This window comes from Suricata suricatta, chromosome 3, assembly GCF_006229205.1.
Source record: "Suricata suricatta isolate VVHF042 chromosome 3, meerkat_22Aug2017_6uvM2_HiC, whole genome shotgun sequence".
NCBI lineage: Eukaryota > Metazoa > Chordata > Mammalia > Carnivora > Herpestidae > Suricata > Suricata suricatta.
This window is the reverse complement of record NC_043702.1, coordinates 52,662,745-52,679,121: the sequence shown is the minus strand read 5'-3', so window position 1 is coordinate 52,679,121 and position 16,377 is coordinate 52,662,745. Positions and strand designations below refer to the sequence as shown.

General features: G+C 38.6%; 2 protein-coding genes across 3 annotated transcripts in view; one reads left to right on the top strand and one right to left on the bottom strand.

The window, feature by feature from the left end:
- PJVK (pejvakin) overlaps window positions 1-1,561 on the top strand; it is an 8,195-nt gene extending 6,634 nt beyond the window's left edge. The window contains exons 5-6 of the mRNA XM_029934320.1: window positions 945-1,043; window positions 1,259-1,561. Of these exons, the coding sequence (XP_029790180.1) occupies window positions 945-1,043; window positions 1,259-1,551 (392 nt within the window). The 3' untranslated portion in view covers window positions 1,552-1,561. The remainder of the gene's footprint in view (window positions 1-944; window positions 1,044-1,258) is intronic.
- A 2,506-nt stretch (window positions 1,562-4,067) lies between these two features.
- On the bottom strand, window positions 4,068-15,046 carry FKBP7 (FKBP prolyl isomerase 7). 2 transcript variants are annotated; one of them, XM_029934322.1, is made up of 4 exons: window positions 14,466-15,046; window positions 13,238-13,389; window positions 8,427-8,557; window positions 4,068-4,417 (listed from the first exon to the last, which is right to left on the bottom strand). In XM_029934322.1, the coding sequence occupies exons 1-4, from the start codon at window positions 14,672-14,674 to the stop codon at window positions 4,256-4,258; spliced, it is 654 nt and encodes a 217-aa protein (XP_029790182.1). In that variant the 5' UTR covers window positions 14,675-15,046; the 3' UTR covers window positions 4,068-4,255. The 2 variants fall into 2 exon arrangements, with proteins under 2 accessions (XP_029790182.1, XP_029790181.1); XM_029934321.1 differs by having other exon boundaries at window positions 8,427-8,560; window positions 14,466-15,041.
- Between the last annotated feature and the right edge of the window lie 1,331 nt (window positions 15,047-16,377).

Sequence of the window (16,377 nt, the reverse complement as noted above, 5' to 3'; positions counted from 1 at the left end):
CTTTATGTACCTTATATATAATACCTCAGTGCAGCTCACTGTAGGCTTCTGAATTTCACAGGTCTTTAAGATTAAGAGCCCAGTCAGCTCAAGACACTAGGCAAGGGAGCCCTCTAACCATGGTAATTTTTAACATTTGTAGACCTGTTTTTGTTTCTGCAGTTCTGTGGGAGGAGGGAATATGGAATCCAGAAATGTGACAAAACATGTTACTTACAGTCTATTTGGGACACTTCAGATGTTGGTTTTTATAATTGTGATTGTTAGGAGCAGAGTCAGCTGAAAGAACTGATATAGCCATCAAAATGTAAAATGTGCATATCCTGCACTTCTAGGAATTTATCCTACAATATACTTACACATATGCAAAGTGACATGAGTGTGAGGGTATTCAGTTTGTAATAGCAGAAGATTGGAAATACCCTTCCGGTCTATGATCAATAACTAGTTCAATAATGATGCATATCCACATTACAGAACACTATGAAGCCATTAAGAAGAATGAGGTAGCACTAGGAACCCTGACATGGAATCATATCTAAGAGACATCTTAAAGAAATGTGTGTAGTGTTTAACTATTTGAGCCTAAATAATTTTATGTGCATATACATACATATATTCCTTTATGCTTGTAAAATATATGGAGTATTTCTGGACGTATACTCGAGAAACTGAACAATGGTTACTTCTGAGGTGGAAAACTGAGGCTGGGGTTCAGGATAATGGAAACTTGTCACTGTATCCCCCTTTTGTTCTCTGGATTTTGTACCCTGTGAATGCTAGCTTTTCCAAAAATAAATAACTTAAAAGTACAGTGAATGGCATGTACCAGAACTTAAAAAGTACAGTGAATGGCATGTACCAGAACTCATCAACCACAACTAAAACTCCCAATAAAAATGTGAATTGTTTTGGTTATCACATCTTCTAATTTTTTTTTATAGATCTTTGTGTCACTTCAGTGTCAAAAGGAGGCTTTGAAAGGGAAGAAACCACAACGTTTGCATTCCTCTACAGATTGAGGAATATACTATTTGAGAGAAGTATGTCCTTTGAAGAGTATTTCAAAATTTTTTTTCCTTTTCGGATTAACACTTGAGTTTATCTGTTCAGTACTCCTGTCTGCTAAGGAAGAATTAAAATCTAAAAGTAAAATCATTTCATGACCGATGGTTTAGATTCACATATTTATAAATGCGATTTGGTTATGTATTTTTTATTTGACTTCTAACATATTTCTCTGTTTTTGTGCTTTTAGATAGAAGAGGGATGGGTGCCATTTCTCGTTCACAACTTTACTTAGATGACCTTTTTTCTGACTACCATGACAGACCTCTCAGCATGACTGATATTTCTCTCAAAGAAGGGACTCATATCCGAGTTAACTTACTTAATCACAACATTCCCAAAGGACCTTGCATACTCTGTGGGATGGGAAACTTTAAAAGGGAGACGGTTTATGGGTGCTTTCAGTGCTCGGTTGATGGGCAGAAGTATGTGAGACTTCATGCAGTTCCTTGTTTTGATGTTTGGCACAAAAGGATGAAATAAAACAAACAACAACAACAACAAAATGAACATTCCTTGCTAATGTTTTAGGTGCAATTGTGCCACATACCTTTCCAAATTTTTCTAGGTTTGCTTTGATGAATTGTGGCAAAGTAGAGAGGGAGAGGAAAGAGAAGTTAACCTGTGTGGGCATCATTTTCTTCATGTATAAAAGGGAAGATAATCATCTCTACCCTATAAATTGTTATAAAGATTAATATTATTTACATGAAAAAAGGTTAAAATATTCAAAATATAGCTGTTCCTTCATAAAATCTGTTACTTTAGAAGTATATTTGGGAATTTAGTCTATCATCTTAACTTCACACAGCGATTTTTCTAAATATCAATTTTATTTTTAATTGGCTTTTAAGTTAACATTTAAGAATGATGAGAGGTTAAATGTGGTGACTTTATGGTGCCTTAACCATTGCCTAGGTCTGGTAAAATGAGAAAAATGTGTTAATATTTAATGTAATCCTAAATATTTAATTGTGGTATCAACTTAAAAGCACACTGAGCTCAGTGTGGGGTCTTGTGTTCACAGTTACCAGGGAGACTGCTAGTGGTAATGGGCTGCTGTCCTGTAACATACACATAAAAACTCACTGCTGTTGAGGTATGGCAGCTAGAAAAAAAATAGTTAGGCAGCTAGGATACCTTCATCTTTCTCCTTTGAAAATGTTTAAAATATTGAACATATTTAGTTCCGAGAGCTCGTTTCCATCTACTCTATAAGACATCTGAAAATTTTCATACACAGACAACCTAAATTATTAATTTACTATACACCCTTATTAAAATAATTGTAAAAGTAATGTTCAAATTCTAGAACTCAAAATGTAGTGACAGCACTCACTACAAGGTATATGCCTGTGAAAGCAGACAGCAATCGTGTAAATATAAAAAACCTGATGCCTCTCTGCATGTAAAATAAGAGTGCGGTTTTTTATTTAAACGTGACTAGGGTTTTTTGAATCAGTCTCCATTTAATATCATCTATAATTTTTAAAAATGAAAGTTTAAAAGCACTTTGCAAACAATGGGACAGAATAGAATTATGAACAGTCTGTATAAGGGGATGATTTCTGTATATATCTTCCCTTCACAGTATTTTTGTTTTGAACAGAATATGAGTCAAATGCAAATAGGAGTATACAGATGGCAAAATACTCTAGTGACTTTTTTTTTTGCATGGATATATATAATGGGGGCAGTTTCTAGACCAAAACATACTTGGTCATAATTGAGTCATCAACTTAGTTTATTTCAATGGAGCAGGTTTTCCTGAGGGAAGTCAAGGAATAAGAATTTGTGATTGAACAAGTAAAGGACGAGTTTACAAAACTGGGTACAGGCATGAAGACTGTTGGGAGGAAAGAAAAGATAGTGAAGGCTTTGGTATTATGAAGTTAACCTGGTGGTTTTTGTGTTACCCCTGCACTTTTAGATAACAGAATTTCTGGCAGCATATCGTTGGTTTGGAAAGGGCAAGATTCAGAGAATGGAAAAAGGTTTGTTTGGAACACACTAGTCTTGAGCAGAGCTATTTATTGCCTGACCATACCTTCCTACATACGCAGTAGGCAAAACCCTACATGTTCTGATAAATAACATGCCCTTTCTTTGGCACCAGTGTCATCTTCTATAGCATCTCTTACCTCCTGTTCTCAACAAGTTGGATGTCATTATTTGACCGTGACACGAAATTGCCATGGCAGTGTATGTTCCCATTTGTATCCTCATTTGATATCTTCATGTATCCTTATATGTAAAATAAATTCTACACATGTTCAAAAATTTGATGGCATACCAGTTTGTGATGCTTGTTCAGGATCAGTAACAAGAACATTGCAAAATGAAGTGATGTAGGATAGAGACACATAGAGAAGGGGAATTGGAAACTAAGAGATACCATGGCACCAATTTAAGACTATCAAGACAAAAAATTAAGGATGATAGCTCTAAAGGCCTACAGGAAGCCAGAGGAAATAGCACATTTATAATGATGTCTGAAGGAGTACAGACTCAGAGCAGTAGAGACTTTATTATGCCTGCTGTAAGAGGCACAAAGTCTTTGGTCAGATGAGGTATCTTTAAACACTCCCCTCTGGAATAATGACCCAAGGCCGGAGCTTGCACCAAAAAGTACAGCGACTGTGTTAAGGCGCTTGTGGGACAGAGTTGTACACCTATTATTTTCCTACATGCATACCAAAGGAAGATTTGTTCGGTCCTGCCCTTTTTATAGTATCCTTTTGTTTGTAATGCTATGAAATGTGAATTCCTGGGTCCTTATTGAATATTTTCAATATATGGGGCATAACAATTAAAATGTTAAAAATTGGATATTTACCTATTTATACGTGTTGTTAAAGTTAGAGCTGGGAAGAACCTCATAGGTTTTGACATAGGTGTCCTCCTATCTCTTGAAGGGGAAGAACTGCCCACTGGGACAAAGAGGTCTGTTTTGTGGTACTGCCATTTGTGTCCATGGAATAAAGCAACAGGAAACACAATTTTACTTTTCCTGAAAGTTAAATCTGCAAAATAACACACATTTATTATGCCCAAATTATATGTACTGAGGTGATCAAAATATGTTCTCATGGCGGGGGGGGGGGGAACAAAATACAAGTTCTAGAAAAGTGACTCTTCTATATAGAAAATGCAGTAAGTAGCTAAGAAAGTTTAGAAATAAAATACACTATAGTTCATCATGTTGATACACATTGTATTCCTTGGAAGAAATGAAGCCATCACCATCATGATCATTCTTCTTAAAAATATCTTCTAAAACTGCATTCTGATATGACTGGTCACGAGGCGTCTCATCTTTTTCAAATTCCCTTTTCAGGTAATTATTTATCTAGAGGACCAAAATATGTCTTTAATAAAAAAGTATCACAGTAAACATCCAGTAACTTTAAGGAAATGTTTACATAAGGAAATGCAAATCTACTTCTAATAAGCGATAAAAAAATTTTTTTAAAGCTATTTGAGGTTTTCTTTTTTAACCTTTGAAGCAATTTTCTGAAAAGAAACCTCTTCAAATTAGCTTCCCCTGAGGTTATAGATGGTTAGTTGTACATACTCAAAGATTACCATCTGAATTGAATTTTGTTGAAACTGTTTTCTAGTAATCTACACTATCCACATTATGAGAGGAAAATCATTCTTAAGGATTTCTATTAGTAAATAAAATCCAAATTGGAATTATTATAATCTCTAAAATTAATGAATATATTCTATTATCAATAAAACTCAACCATAAAATTTGAAATAAAATGTAGTTTTCTTAATTTTTCTAATGCTTCTATAGCTCTCCTTCAAATCCATATGATAATCTCTATAATAATGCCAAATAAAGAACAGATATTGTGTTTTTTTAATGTTTATTTTGAGAGCGAAAGCGCACACATGAGCAGGGAGGGGCAGAGAGAGAGGGAGAGAGAATATCCCAAGCAGGCTCCGCTCTGACAGCGTGCAAGTGACATGGGGCTCGATCTCATGCCCTGAGCTGAAATCAAGAGTTGGATGCTCAACTGACCGAGCCATCCAGGTGCTCCCGAAGAACAGGTATTCTTAAGACTTCTTTTTCTGTATAATATGACATTTCTACTCACCAAATGTGACTACTAAGCACTTGAAACGTGGCTATATCAAACTGAGATATGCTACTACTATAGAGGTAAAATACACAAATTCTGAAGACAATACAAAATATCTCACTGATAATTTTTATTTCATGTTGAAATGGAAATATTTTAGTTAGACCATATATACTATTAAAATTAATTTCACCTGTTTATTTTTGCTTTTTAAGATGTGGCTACTAAATAGAGTTTAAATTATATATGTGACTTGTGGCACCTAGGTGGCTCAGTTGGTTAAGCATACCACTCAGTCTTGGTTTAGGTCATGATCTTACAGTTCATGGGATCAAGCTCCATGTTGGGTTGTGCACTAATGGTGTGGAGTCTGCTTGGGATTCTCTCTCTCCCTCTCTCTGACCCTCTTCCCTGGCTCCACCACATAAGCTCTCTCTTTCAAAATAAATACACTCAGAAAAAATAAATTATGTGATTCAATTATATTTCCACTGGAAAGTGCGAATATATAACTACAGAAAGCAGTATGCAATATTCTGGAGATAATGTTCACCAAGGCTGGGCACTTAAAAATTTTTTTTATAAAATTTTTTTACATTTATTTTTTTGAGAGACAAAGAGGGAGCATGAACAGGGGATGGGCAGAGAAAGAGAGAAGCAGCTCCAGGCTCTGAGCTAGCAGTCAGCACAGGGCCCGATGCAGGGCTTGAACCCACAAACCCACAAATGAGATCATTATCTGAGCTGCAGTCAGATGCTCAACCAACTGAGCCACACAGGTGCCCCTTAAAAAATTTTTTTTAATGTTTATTTATTTTTGAGACAGAGAGAGACAGCATGAGTAAGGGAGGGGCAGAGAAAGAGGGAGACACAGAATCCTTAGCAGGCTCCAGGCTCTGAGCTGTCAGCACAGAGCCAGAAGTGGGGCTCAAACTCATGAACCTGAGCCAAAGTCAGACATTTAACCAACTGAGCCACTCAGGCACCCCAAGGGTAGGCATTTTAGAGACAACTGAAGATGAACTCTGAGAGGTTTTCTGCAGTACAGATCCCAACTCAATCCATCATGAGTAGACTTTATTTTAGAATGATCAATGGGTCTTAATGAAGGATATATAAACTGTTCTCAAATGAGACTTAAGTCCTATTGAGAGAGAGACGCTTTTTCTTCTAGTTGAGCCTCAGCAATCCTACGTAGGTGAAAAGAATTTTAAAGAACCTCAAATCTTCCTCAGTTTCTAAGTAAATATGTTTTCATAACCATTATTACTGCCCCCCAAAATGTACTTTTCTAGCACACTGTTGTGAAGAGGTACAAAAAGGCAGTGGGTAAGAACAGAACCTTAATTTAGTGTGTTCCCCTTCTCTCCCACCTTTTACTAAGAAAATAAGTGACAATATGTCTGATGATGAAGGAATGTAGTTTCTTTAGGTTCATGTTGTTAATCCTGGTTTTGTCATATACTGGCTGTGTGGTCTTGAACAAATAATTTAACCTCTCTGAACCTCAATTTTGTCATCTGTCAGAGAAGGGAAACAGTATCTCTATGGTAGGATTGAGGTAAGGGTTAGAGTAATATGTTCAGATGCCAGTAAAGGATAGCCATTGTTATTTAAGCATGTGAAAATCACTCTGACCATCTAGTGATAATGCACGGATATCTGAGAGACCATCTCTGCAGATGGTAGCTAAACAGGTCACTGTTTTGGACTTTGTCTACTTTTATTTTCCAGAAAGAACTAAAGATCTCATAAGGTCTCCTGAGGAGAATTCATACTGCAGAACATGCCTTTTTGTGTGTAGTTGATAATGAACGGTCTGTGTGCACAGGCTGAGCTCTTGGGTGCTACGTGAATTCACCTGCTGCCATTCACTCTACAAATCCTACAGAGTCCATCCAAAGCACATCCTGGGATGAATTTGCCACCCCTCTCCTTGTCCTTCTTAAGGAACGGGGGATGTTCCCATTCACGTATCCTTCTTCCACTGGTGAGCAGCAAAGGACCTTCAGGGAAGGTCCTTACTAATATCCTGGAGAAGGAAGTAGCATTAGGGTGGGGGAAAGATTGGGGAAGGAGAGGAAAAAAGAAACCAAGAAAGGGGGAGGGCTTATTTGTCTCCTGAAATCAATGACTCTGGTACCTTTTGTCATGTAGGTGGTAGAGCCATGCCTGGTAAACAGTTTTCAAACAGGAGGAGAGACAACTGGGTTATTCAATTTCAGCAAAAAGGGTATGGTCGATGACACGAAGTTAGGTACCCGCTTTCAACAGTACAAACATTAGCCCTGAAACATTTGTGCTGGAAAGTCCCTGAAAGAGGCAGGGTAGGCCATGGTTAAAAGCACAGAAGTGGAGCCAGACTGCCGAGCTGCAATCTGATTTTGTCACTTAGAGTGGCATGACCTTGCCCGGTTACTTACCATCATTTCCCCCTTCTCTAAAATAGAGATAATGACAGGTGTCTGCCTCATAAACTGTCATAAAGATGAAATGAGTTCACATGCTGATGTGCTTGTACTGGTGTGTGGTACTGAGAAAGTACAAAAGCATATTACCCTTAGTATTCAGATATCTTTCCCTCAATTCATATATAAGACTAACTGGAACGCAGAAGTTAGTTGACTCCTGGATTCTGCTGACCAACTTTCTAGTGCACACAGTTCAAATTCTTGCTAGTCATTTTATAATCTCCTGTAATCCTGTTTGGAAATTATTTGCCCTGTTCCAAATTCCTATGGTGCTGCTTGAATGAGACCTGTTCCTGTAGTCTAGAAGCTGGGGATGCCCTGTAGAGAATTAGCTAGGTATTTTAATGACCCTCTGGCAGGGAGAAAGGCAGCAAACTGGATGACTCAGTTATAAGTTTTATATTCAAAAAGCACATTTTCTTCTTGGAGCTTAGATTATTTTTAGTAATCAGCTCTAACTTTTTCCCAAAGTTTATTTTATTTTGAGAGAGAGTGAGAGAGAGCAGGGGAGAGACAGAGAGAAAGGGAGAGAGAATCCAAAGTAGGCTCCACTCTGTCAGCATCGAGCCCAATGTGTGGCTCGAGCCCACGAACTGTGAGATCGTGATCTGAGCTGAAATCAAGAGTTGGACACTTAACCAACTGAGCAACCTAGGAGCCCCTTAGTAACCAGCTCTATTAAAAGCAAAGTCATCAGCCATGCTTGGTAGAGCTAAAAAATAACAGCTGTAACACGGACATCTTTAAGTTATGATTTAAAAAATCAGACTGTATGCAGGAACTTAGTTTGAATTACCTCGGTTTTAGAGAGTTGCCTGTCCTTGTCCATGTCTATTTGTTTAAATGTTTCAATGCTTCGTGGTCCTTTGGTCACAGCATAAAGTTCAATCTCAAATATCAATGTTGCATCAGGTGGAATCTTGCCTTCTACTAAAGGTATAATTTTTAACAGTTTAACTGACATGAAGATAATGTTCACATATTTACTCAAAAATAGCTATTCTAGCACTTTGATTATATTATTTCATATAAAAAAAACCTACCTACACAATTTACTCTTAAGGAGATTTTTTCCCCACGTTTATACATCAAATCAGTTCTAAGGACCTCATGGGCCATTATTTTACTGATTAAATTAAAATATAGATTGTGTAATTTTTATTAATTAACCCCACCATTACAGAAGAAAGCTAGGGCAGAGAATAAATAAACTGGCAGTAAGCTTTTAATCAGTAATCTTTTCAAAAATGATGTTGTATAGTTATTTGAAAGCATTAATAAATCATGTTTCCATATATTTATCTTTTCAGCCCTTTACAGACATTAAACCATAAGTCAATGACAGAATAATCCAGTAACAATTTTATGAAACAATTTCTAATCACAATAAAGAATTTTAAGTATTAAGTTGAGTAGCTTTCTTTAGGAATGTTAACCCGTTAAGTGGTGTCACAGATGATTTTAGCAAGCTATGGGCTATTTCAGATGCCCATTTCATAAAAATAACCGACTGAAATTACTTGCTAGGAGGCAGGGGTTAGCTTGTGTCACCAGGACATCCCAGAGTCTCCCAGGGTCTCATCCATTATAGGCACTCAAATATTTGTTGAATGAATGATCCCTGTGGTTTATTTTTAAAAGGCTATTTGTTCTTTGAAGGAAACAGTGGAGAATTCTTGCTGAAGTGTTTATATAACCCAATAAGAAAAGAACTTGAAAGAAAAAGGTGGATCAGTCATCTCCAAAGCCAAGATGTAGAAAAATCTACCTATACCGAACGCATCATCATGTGACTAATGAAGTCCCATGTGAGGTATCACATACCTGACTTTAGAGTTAAAAGAGCTAGAGGTTAATTCAATAATCGGTTTTACAAAATCCATTCCTATTCCGTCCAGTTACAATCTCCTTATGACAGGAAAATAACTAAGGATAACAATTAATGATAACCTCAAAACAAATTCAAATTTCTTAAGAAAAAATATTACACGTACATATGAAGTTTCTAAGTAATTCTACTGTAACAGCAGAAAATATTGCCAATTAGGTTTTTTCTTACAAAGAAATTAGAAAAAAGAGAAAAAGGTGCTATAGAATGACTTGGATTTAGAGAAGCAGATCAAAGATATAGGAGTTAATGTAAAGAATACATACCACATGTACTGTTAATTAAAGTACTAAAAAGTCACATGCATATCAAGACATGCAGGGGTGCTCTGTGACATGAAGCACGGATACTGTGCAGAGGAAAGCCACCTTCAAGTACTACCTAAAATAAAGTTATAGCTGATGTTAGTAACATAAGTAACTTATTCAAGTAACTTAAAGAAGTAATAACTTATTTTAAAAAGCTTATTTGATCAAGAAGTTGTTTGTTAAGCAGTTACCATCTTCACTGGATCTTTTAAGTAATCTAATCCTATCTGTTGTGAGGCAGGAAAACCAGCAGTTAAGTATGCTCCAAGAACAAACTTTTTGTTGGCCTCAGTTTCCTTATGTGTAAACCAAAAGTGGTGGTGGTGTCACTAATGAGATGCATCATTTTTATGTTCATTGGAGACACCTCAAATAAAATATGAACTAACTTCTTCAAAGTTAAACTTGTATATCTCTGCAGCAGAGGTCCAGTTTATTCATAGCTTAGGCAGCTAGGGTAGTCATTCATAGCTAAGCATAAATTAGTTTACAAAAAGGAGACCTAAGTAGCCATTTGCTGGGGGGTAAGGGGGCTCAACAGGATGCATGAGCACTTTTGATGAGGGATGTGGTTAAAATGGGATTAAAGAGTCTGAAAGGCATTCTTTGCCTATATCAGTTTGCCTAGAATTGGCCTCGACCTATGACAATAATTTTGGACAAGTATTGCATTCAATTTAAATTATCTTCAATTTTCTTTTTCTCTCCCTCTCCCAGATTCCTCTATGACTAAAAATAGGATATATAAATTGTGGTTCCATGGGAGCTACTCTGATGGGACCAAATGATTGGCCAAAAGCATTGGAAATGAAGCTGGAGTTACCTGGAACTGTCTCTAGGGGTTCTGAGTCTGGGTCTGCCTTACATCACTAACCTCCCTCTAAGTCAAGTTCAGGGCAGTGATCCTCTGCTCTTACTGGAAAGAGCAGGTGAGGGAATCACTACTATGAATGAGGTAACCAAACAGCCTCAAAAAGGCTGTGTCATTTCAATGAAATATTTGGGAGTAATGACAATATCTCCTTGTAGAAAAATGATCTTTAATGACTTTATTATATACTAAATATTTTAAGTATGTAGAGTTAGCAAGGGTTCTAAATAGCCTGAGGAAGGAAAGATTCTGTCTTTATAGTCTCTACACAGCACAGGGAGCAAGGACCTTACTGAGGATGCAAAATAAAAACCATCCCTCTGCCAGGCTGACCATTTCCCCCTTTTAAAAACTGTCCCCTCTTTATTTAGCTCCACTTTTAATTTTAGTCATTTCCAAGATTTTTAATTTTGGAAAAAGAGATACATGTGCATGGTAAAGAATTTAAATAGTATATTATTTTACAGAGTAAGAAGAAATCTCCTCACCCTTGACCCTCAGGTTTCCTTCTCAGGAATACTTAATGTCGTCAGGTGACTGTGTATCCTTCCATATATAATCTCTGTAGATACATGATGCATATGTGAAAATGTCCCCCTCACATGTAAGCTCTTTGAGGATAGGATATTGTTTCTTCTTTGTGTACTGCTTTACGCTCAGTGCCTAGAACAGGCCCTGGCACTGATGTTCAATAAATACTTGTTGCATGCATTCATTCTATCACACTTTATTTTTAACATATTAATACATATGGCTCTGCTGCATTTTTTACTGGCTGCATCATAATCCACTGCATAGATACGGCATAATTTAACTGATTCCCTATAGATGGATACTCAGGTGGTTTCCAGTCTTTTGCTACCAAACAAAAGTCTGTAATGAATGGTTTTTTATATATACCTTTGTGTACACTTCTATAAATGAAACTGTTGGGTCAGAGGATATGTGCTTTTAAATTTTGATAGAAATCGCTAGAAAGGTCAAATGACTTATATTCCTAGCAATAATGCATGAGACTGCTGGTTTTTCCACACCTGTGCCAAATTTTATGCCTTTGATAATCTGATGAGTGAAAATGGTGTCTCATTTTGTTTTCATTTCCCTTTAATTATTAATGAAACTAAGTATTCTCATAGATTTACAGGTTACTTGTATTTTTTTTTGCTGGTGGGCTGCTTGTTTATGAACTTGCCCATTTCTACGGCTAGGTCATTTTTATTATTGGTTAGTAAGAATCTTCATATTAGTTGCAAACATTTTCCCCATTTACCAGCTTTACCCAGGTTCTCAGATCTAACTGTGGGATTTTAACATAGGTAAGCTATTGAAAGAAGCAGTTCATTTCTTCTACATTTTTCTTTCTTTTTTTTTTAATGTTTTATTTATTTTTGAGAGAGAGAGAAAGCGTGAGCAGGGGAGTGTCAAAGAGAGAGGGAGACACAGAATCTGAAGAAGGCTCCAGGCTCTGAGCTAGCTGTCAGCACAGAGCCCGACATGGGGCTTGAACCCACAAACCATGAGATCATGACCTGAGCCAAAGTGCGACGCTCAACTGACAGCTATCCAGGAGCCCGTCCTCTACATTTCAAGGCTTCTCCTGAATTTGGGTAATAGTGACTGACTGACAGTTGTTAAATTCAGATGTTCTTTTTACTTTGTTCTAGTGCTGTCCTTTTACTCTAAAATCATGTTTCAGTTTCCTGAGTTTTATGAATTTGACTTTGCATAGACATTTATGTAATAATAAAATAACATATACTAAAAGAAATCAAAATGACTAAGGTAGAGCTTATAGAATCTACAGGATCATTATGAGAACTGCTACTATGTGTGGCAAAGAACTATGGCCAGAGATCTGTCTTCCAAAAATGTCTTTATTTTCTTTATATGTAAAAAGTGGGTACCAAGCTGTCCTGGACTAGGTACAGCTAAAGTTTCTTGGACCCAACAGTTCTGTAATTACTTCCTCTGTGATGTTTTGTTTGTTTCTTTTAGTGATTCAAAAGTTTTTAATTGTGGGAAATACACGTAACTAAAATTTACCACTGTAACCATTTTAAGTTCAGTAGTTAAATACATTGCTGTGCAACCCATCAGATATATTTCATCTTGCAAAGCTGAAACTCTACATCCATTAAACGACTCCTTATTCCACCCTCTCCTCAGCCCCTTCTTTGAATCGGACTATTCCACGTACCTCATACAAGTGCAATTATACAGTATTTGTTTTTTGTGATTGTCTTAGTATAATGTACTTAAGGTGCATCCATGTTGTAGCATGTATCTGAATTTCCTTCCTTTTTAAGGCTGAATAATATTCCATTGTTGTTTATCCACTCATCTGTCAATGGATACGGGTTATTTCCACTTTTTGGCTATTGTGAATGGTGCTGCTATGAACGTGAGTATACAAATATCTCTTCTAGACCCTGCTTTCAATTATTTTGGATATATACCCAAAGGTATGATTTAGTTTTTATTTTTTAGCTATGATTTATTTTTAAATATAACTTAGAGATATAAATATTAAAACAGCTTACCATAACCTTCCTTTCCATATGCAAATGAAGGAGGTATAACCACTTTTCGCTTCTCTCCAGGGCACATATCCATCATTGCAATGTCGAGGCCTTTTATGACTTGCCCAACACCAAGAACAAACCATTTGGGGTGGCCTTCATTTTGTGTGCGGCTATAGTAAAAAAAAAACAACACTTAGGCAAACTGATTTTAAGAACAGTGAGATCCAGTTTTAAAATATATCTGAATATTTAGTTATAATTTAAAATTGGAGTCCTCTCTAACTCTTTTCCCATATTAGCACTCATTCTGATCCCCCTGGTGGGGTGTTTGGCTCAAACTTCTTTCATAATAGCCAGAAAGAAGTATGATTTGCCCGAAGCTAGTCATTAGGAATCATCTCATCTTTTTTATTGCCATCTTTGTAAAAACTATTCAACAGTTACCTTATTAATGGGTCTCTGGCTGCTAACTAGCTGCATGGCTTGTTCAAGTAGATCACTTAAACTTTCTAAGTTTGTTCTAAAAATTGCTGGTGCAGGTTTAGCCTCAAAAAGTCATTTGAACAAAAATTAAAATTTGTATCTTTACTTATTAAATTTATCTATTTTCTTCTAAGTGTTAAGAACTAAAAAAAAAAAGACAACTAACTTACCACAACCCTACCTTCATAGGGTAATAGCACAGATGAAGAAAAGCCATTCTCTCTCTGAATAATAAATAATCCATCGAATCAGAGCAGGCAGTGGGATGAAGGGGAGATGGGAGAGCACAGGGCCCAGAACACACCAGGGAAAGTTAGTGTTGTGTGTGTGTTTTTTAATAGTTGGAAAGTGGCCCTCAGTCTGTTAAGTATGGTGCCTCTGAAGGCCAGATAAAATCACTTAAACTATCCCACCTAATCCTCTGTAAAGGGACTCTAACATACGGTATAAAAAAAAGAGTGAACATCCCTACAGACAGCTGCATAACTGACTTCTATAGATCCCAAGGTGGTGGTGATGGTGTGTGTATGTGTGTGTGTAGGTAGTATATTCCCTATAATCTCTTTGGCAACATTTTCAATTTCAATAGGGAACTAATGCTATCATTAGGAATTCCCCCCCCCCCCCCCCCCAAAAGGCTCAAACCTTAGGGTTAAATAACTGGAACAAACCAGGCAACCAATCACTCAGCCATCTGGTTGGTAGAGGGAGCCTTGCTTTCCTGTATCAACTGGAGACGAGAGCAGTTCACAGCATTTCCTACCTGCAGTAGAATTTCGAACCATCTTTAGCCAAGTAGCCGTCGTAATGGGCGTTTAGCAGGTCTCCCTTCTTGCTAGTCTTGGTACAGTTTTCTGGACGATGCAAAACTTCTATTTTCACGTCCTCTGTGCTCTCCTCTTCCTTTTGTCCCTGAGCAGCAAAGATGGCCCATACATAAAAGAAAACGATTAACCTGAATAAAAACTGCATGATTCCTGAAGTTGTCCCCAGATGACCACTGCGTTCGTTCTCGCGTGTCACTTGCGCCCAGCGACAGCCAAGGCAGCCCAGTTCCGACTCGTGGCAGGCATTGTTGTACGTCACAAAGGGCCGGGGGCGGGCGGCTCTTGGCCCCGCCCCCTCCGGCCCCCGAGCTCAGCCGTAGAATTTTCGTCAGTCAGTCCGATGGGTCCAGTTCCTAGGTCCCCGGCGCTTTGGACGGCTGTCATCGGTCGTGGAGGCAGTTCTGAGCACTTGCACCGCTTCTTGTTAAATATGCAAATTTTATAGCCGGTTTCCTCAGGGCTCTAACAGAATTTCTAAAATGAAACCGGCAAAAGAAAGAAACAGCCTAGGGGTGGGATGTAGTTAGGAGACTACGGCTGTCATTTGCGGGAGTAAAAGGTTTCTCCGCAGACCTCCTGGGACCTAGCGGGCATTGGGGGAGCCATTCTGTTTCTGGGGCGTCCTTGAAAGCACCTTCTAGGCGTGGAGTCATTAAGAGGTTCCAGGCTAAGCCTCACGCAATCTGATCGCCCCCTGGTCGCGAGTCAAGAGAGGCGCCGCTGCTGTCCGCCCCTTTGGACGCGTTTCCCGGGACCCAGCTCCTGCGGTTTGTGCCGGGCTGGCCGGTGTGCGCTTCTTTCCCCACCACCCGGGGCCGCTCTTGACATGAGGGCCCCTGGGAGTTGCGGAAAACTCGTGATGGTGTCCCCTTTTTTACAATCCACTGTACACAGAAAAGATGAAGTAATTGGAGTATTGGGCTTTTTTTGCCCCCCAAACGCTAATACGCAGCAGAGACTGAGCCAAGTCTGACACAAAACCAGCCTTCATCCCACCTCCAAACGTGATGAAAAACTTGGAAACACAGAAAAATTGAATTTTATTACCTCATCACCGCGGCCTTCTAACCACTTGGATTCTATCGTTAACATGTAACTATATTCGATTTATTACACATCCATCCATTCAACAACACACCTTATTTCCAAGGGAATACCCCCTAAGACTTTTTACCCCAGTCAGAATCGCTTCAGCACAGGCCTGGAGTCGGTTCTGGAAAGAGAGGTGTTACTCTAATCTTGGTGATGCTAAGCAAAACTGCAGCACTGAGCCTGCTTCGCTTAAAGCTTGCTGCCCTTAGTAAATGTGAATTATTGTCATTACGTAAGATGATCATTTCCAAACAGGATTTTTAAAAATCACAGAAGCTAGGGGAAAGCCCTTATTTATAGAATAAAATAAATTCCAAACTTCGGTTCCATGTTTTATATTCTAAATGAAGTAGTGGCTAACGTCAGCGTGGTGACAGTTCCCCTTGGGTCCCTCGCTGTTCCTTGCCGGAGGGCTCTCAGCGGCACACGGCACTGCCTAACTGGGAGATAATTTCTTGGGCCCCCTGAATGTGAGGAGGGTTCGAGGGAAACATAAACGGGTAGTCGTTTATTTTCTTGAAACACCACCACCGTTAGGACCTGAGGCTTAGTTACAGGAAAACCGGAGCGGCCTACGTGCGCCTGCAGCTAGTCCTCGGTGGGCCCGGGTCAGCGCGCGCCGCGGGCCCGAGTCCGCCTGCCGGGGCTGGGAGGCTTTAGCCCCGGGGCATGGTCGGTCCGGGCCTCTCTGGGCAGCGGGGAGTGTGAGGGGCCCCGGGCCCGCCGGCCGACCTGAGGGAGACGAGGGGGAGTCAG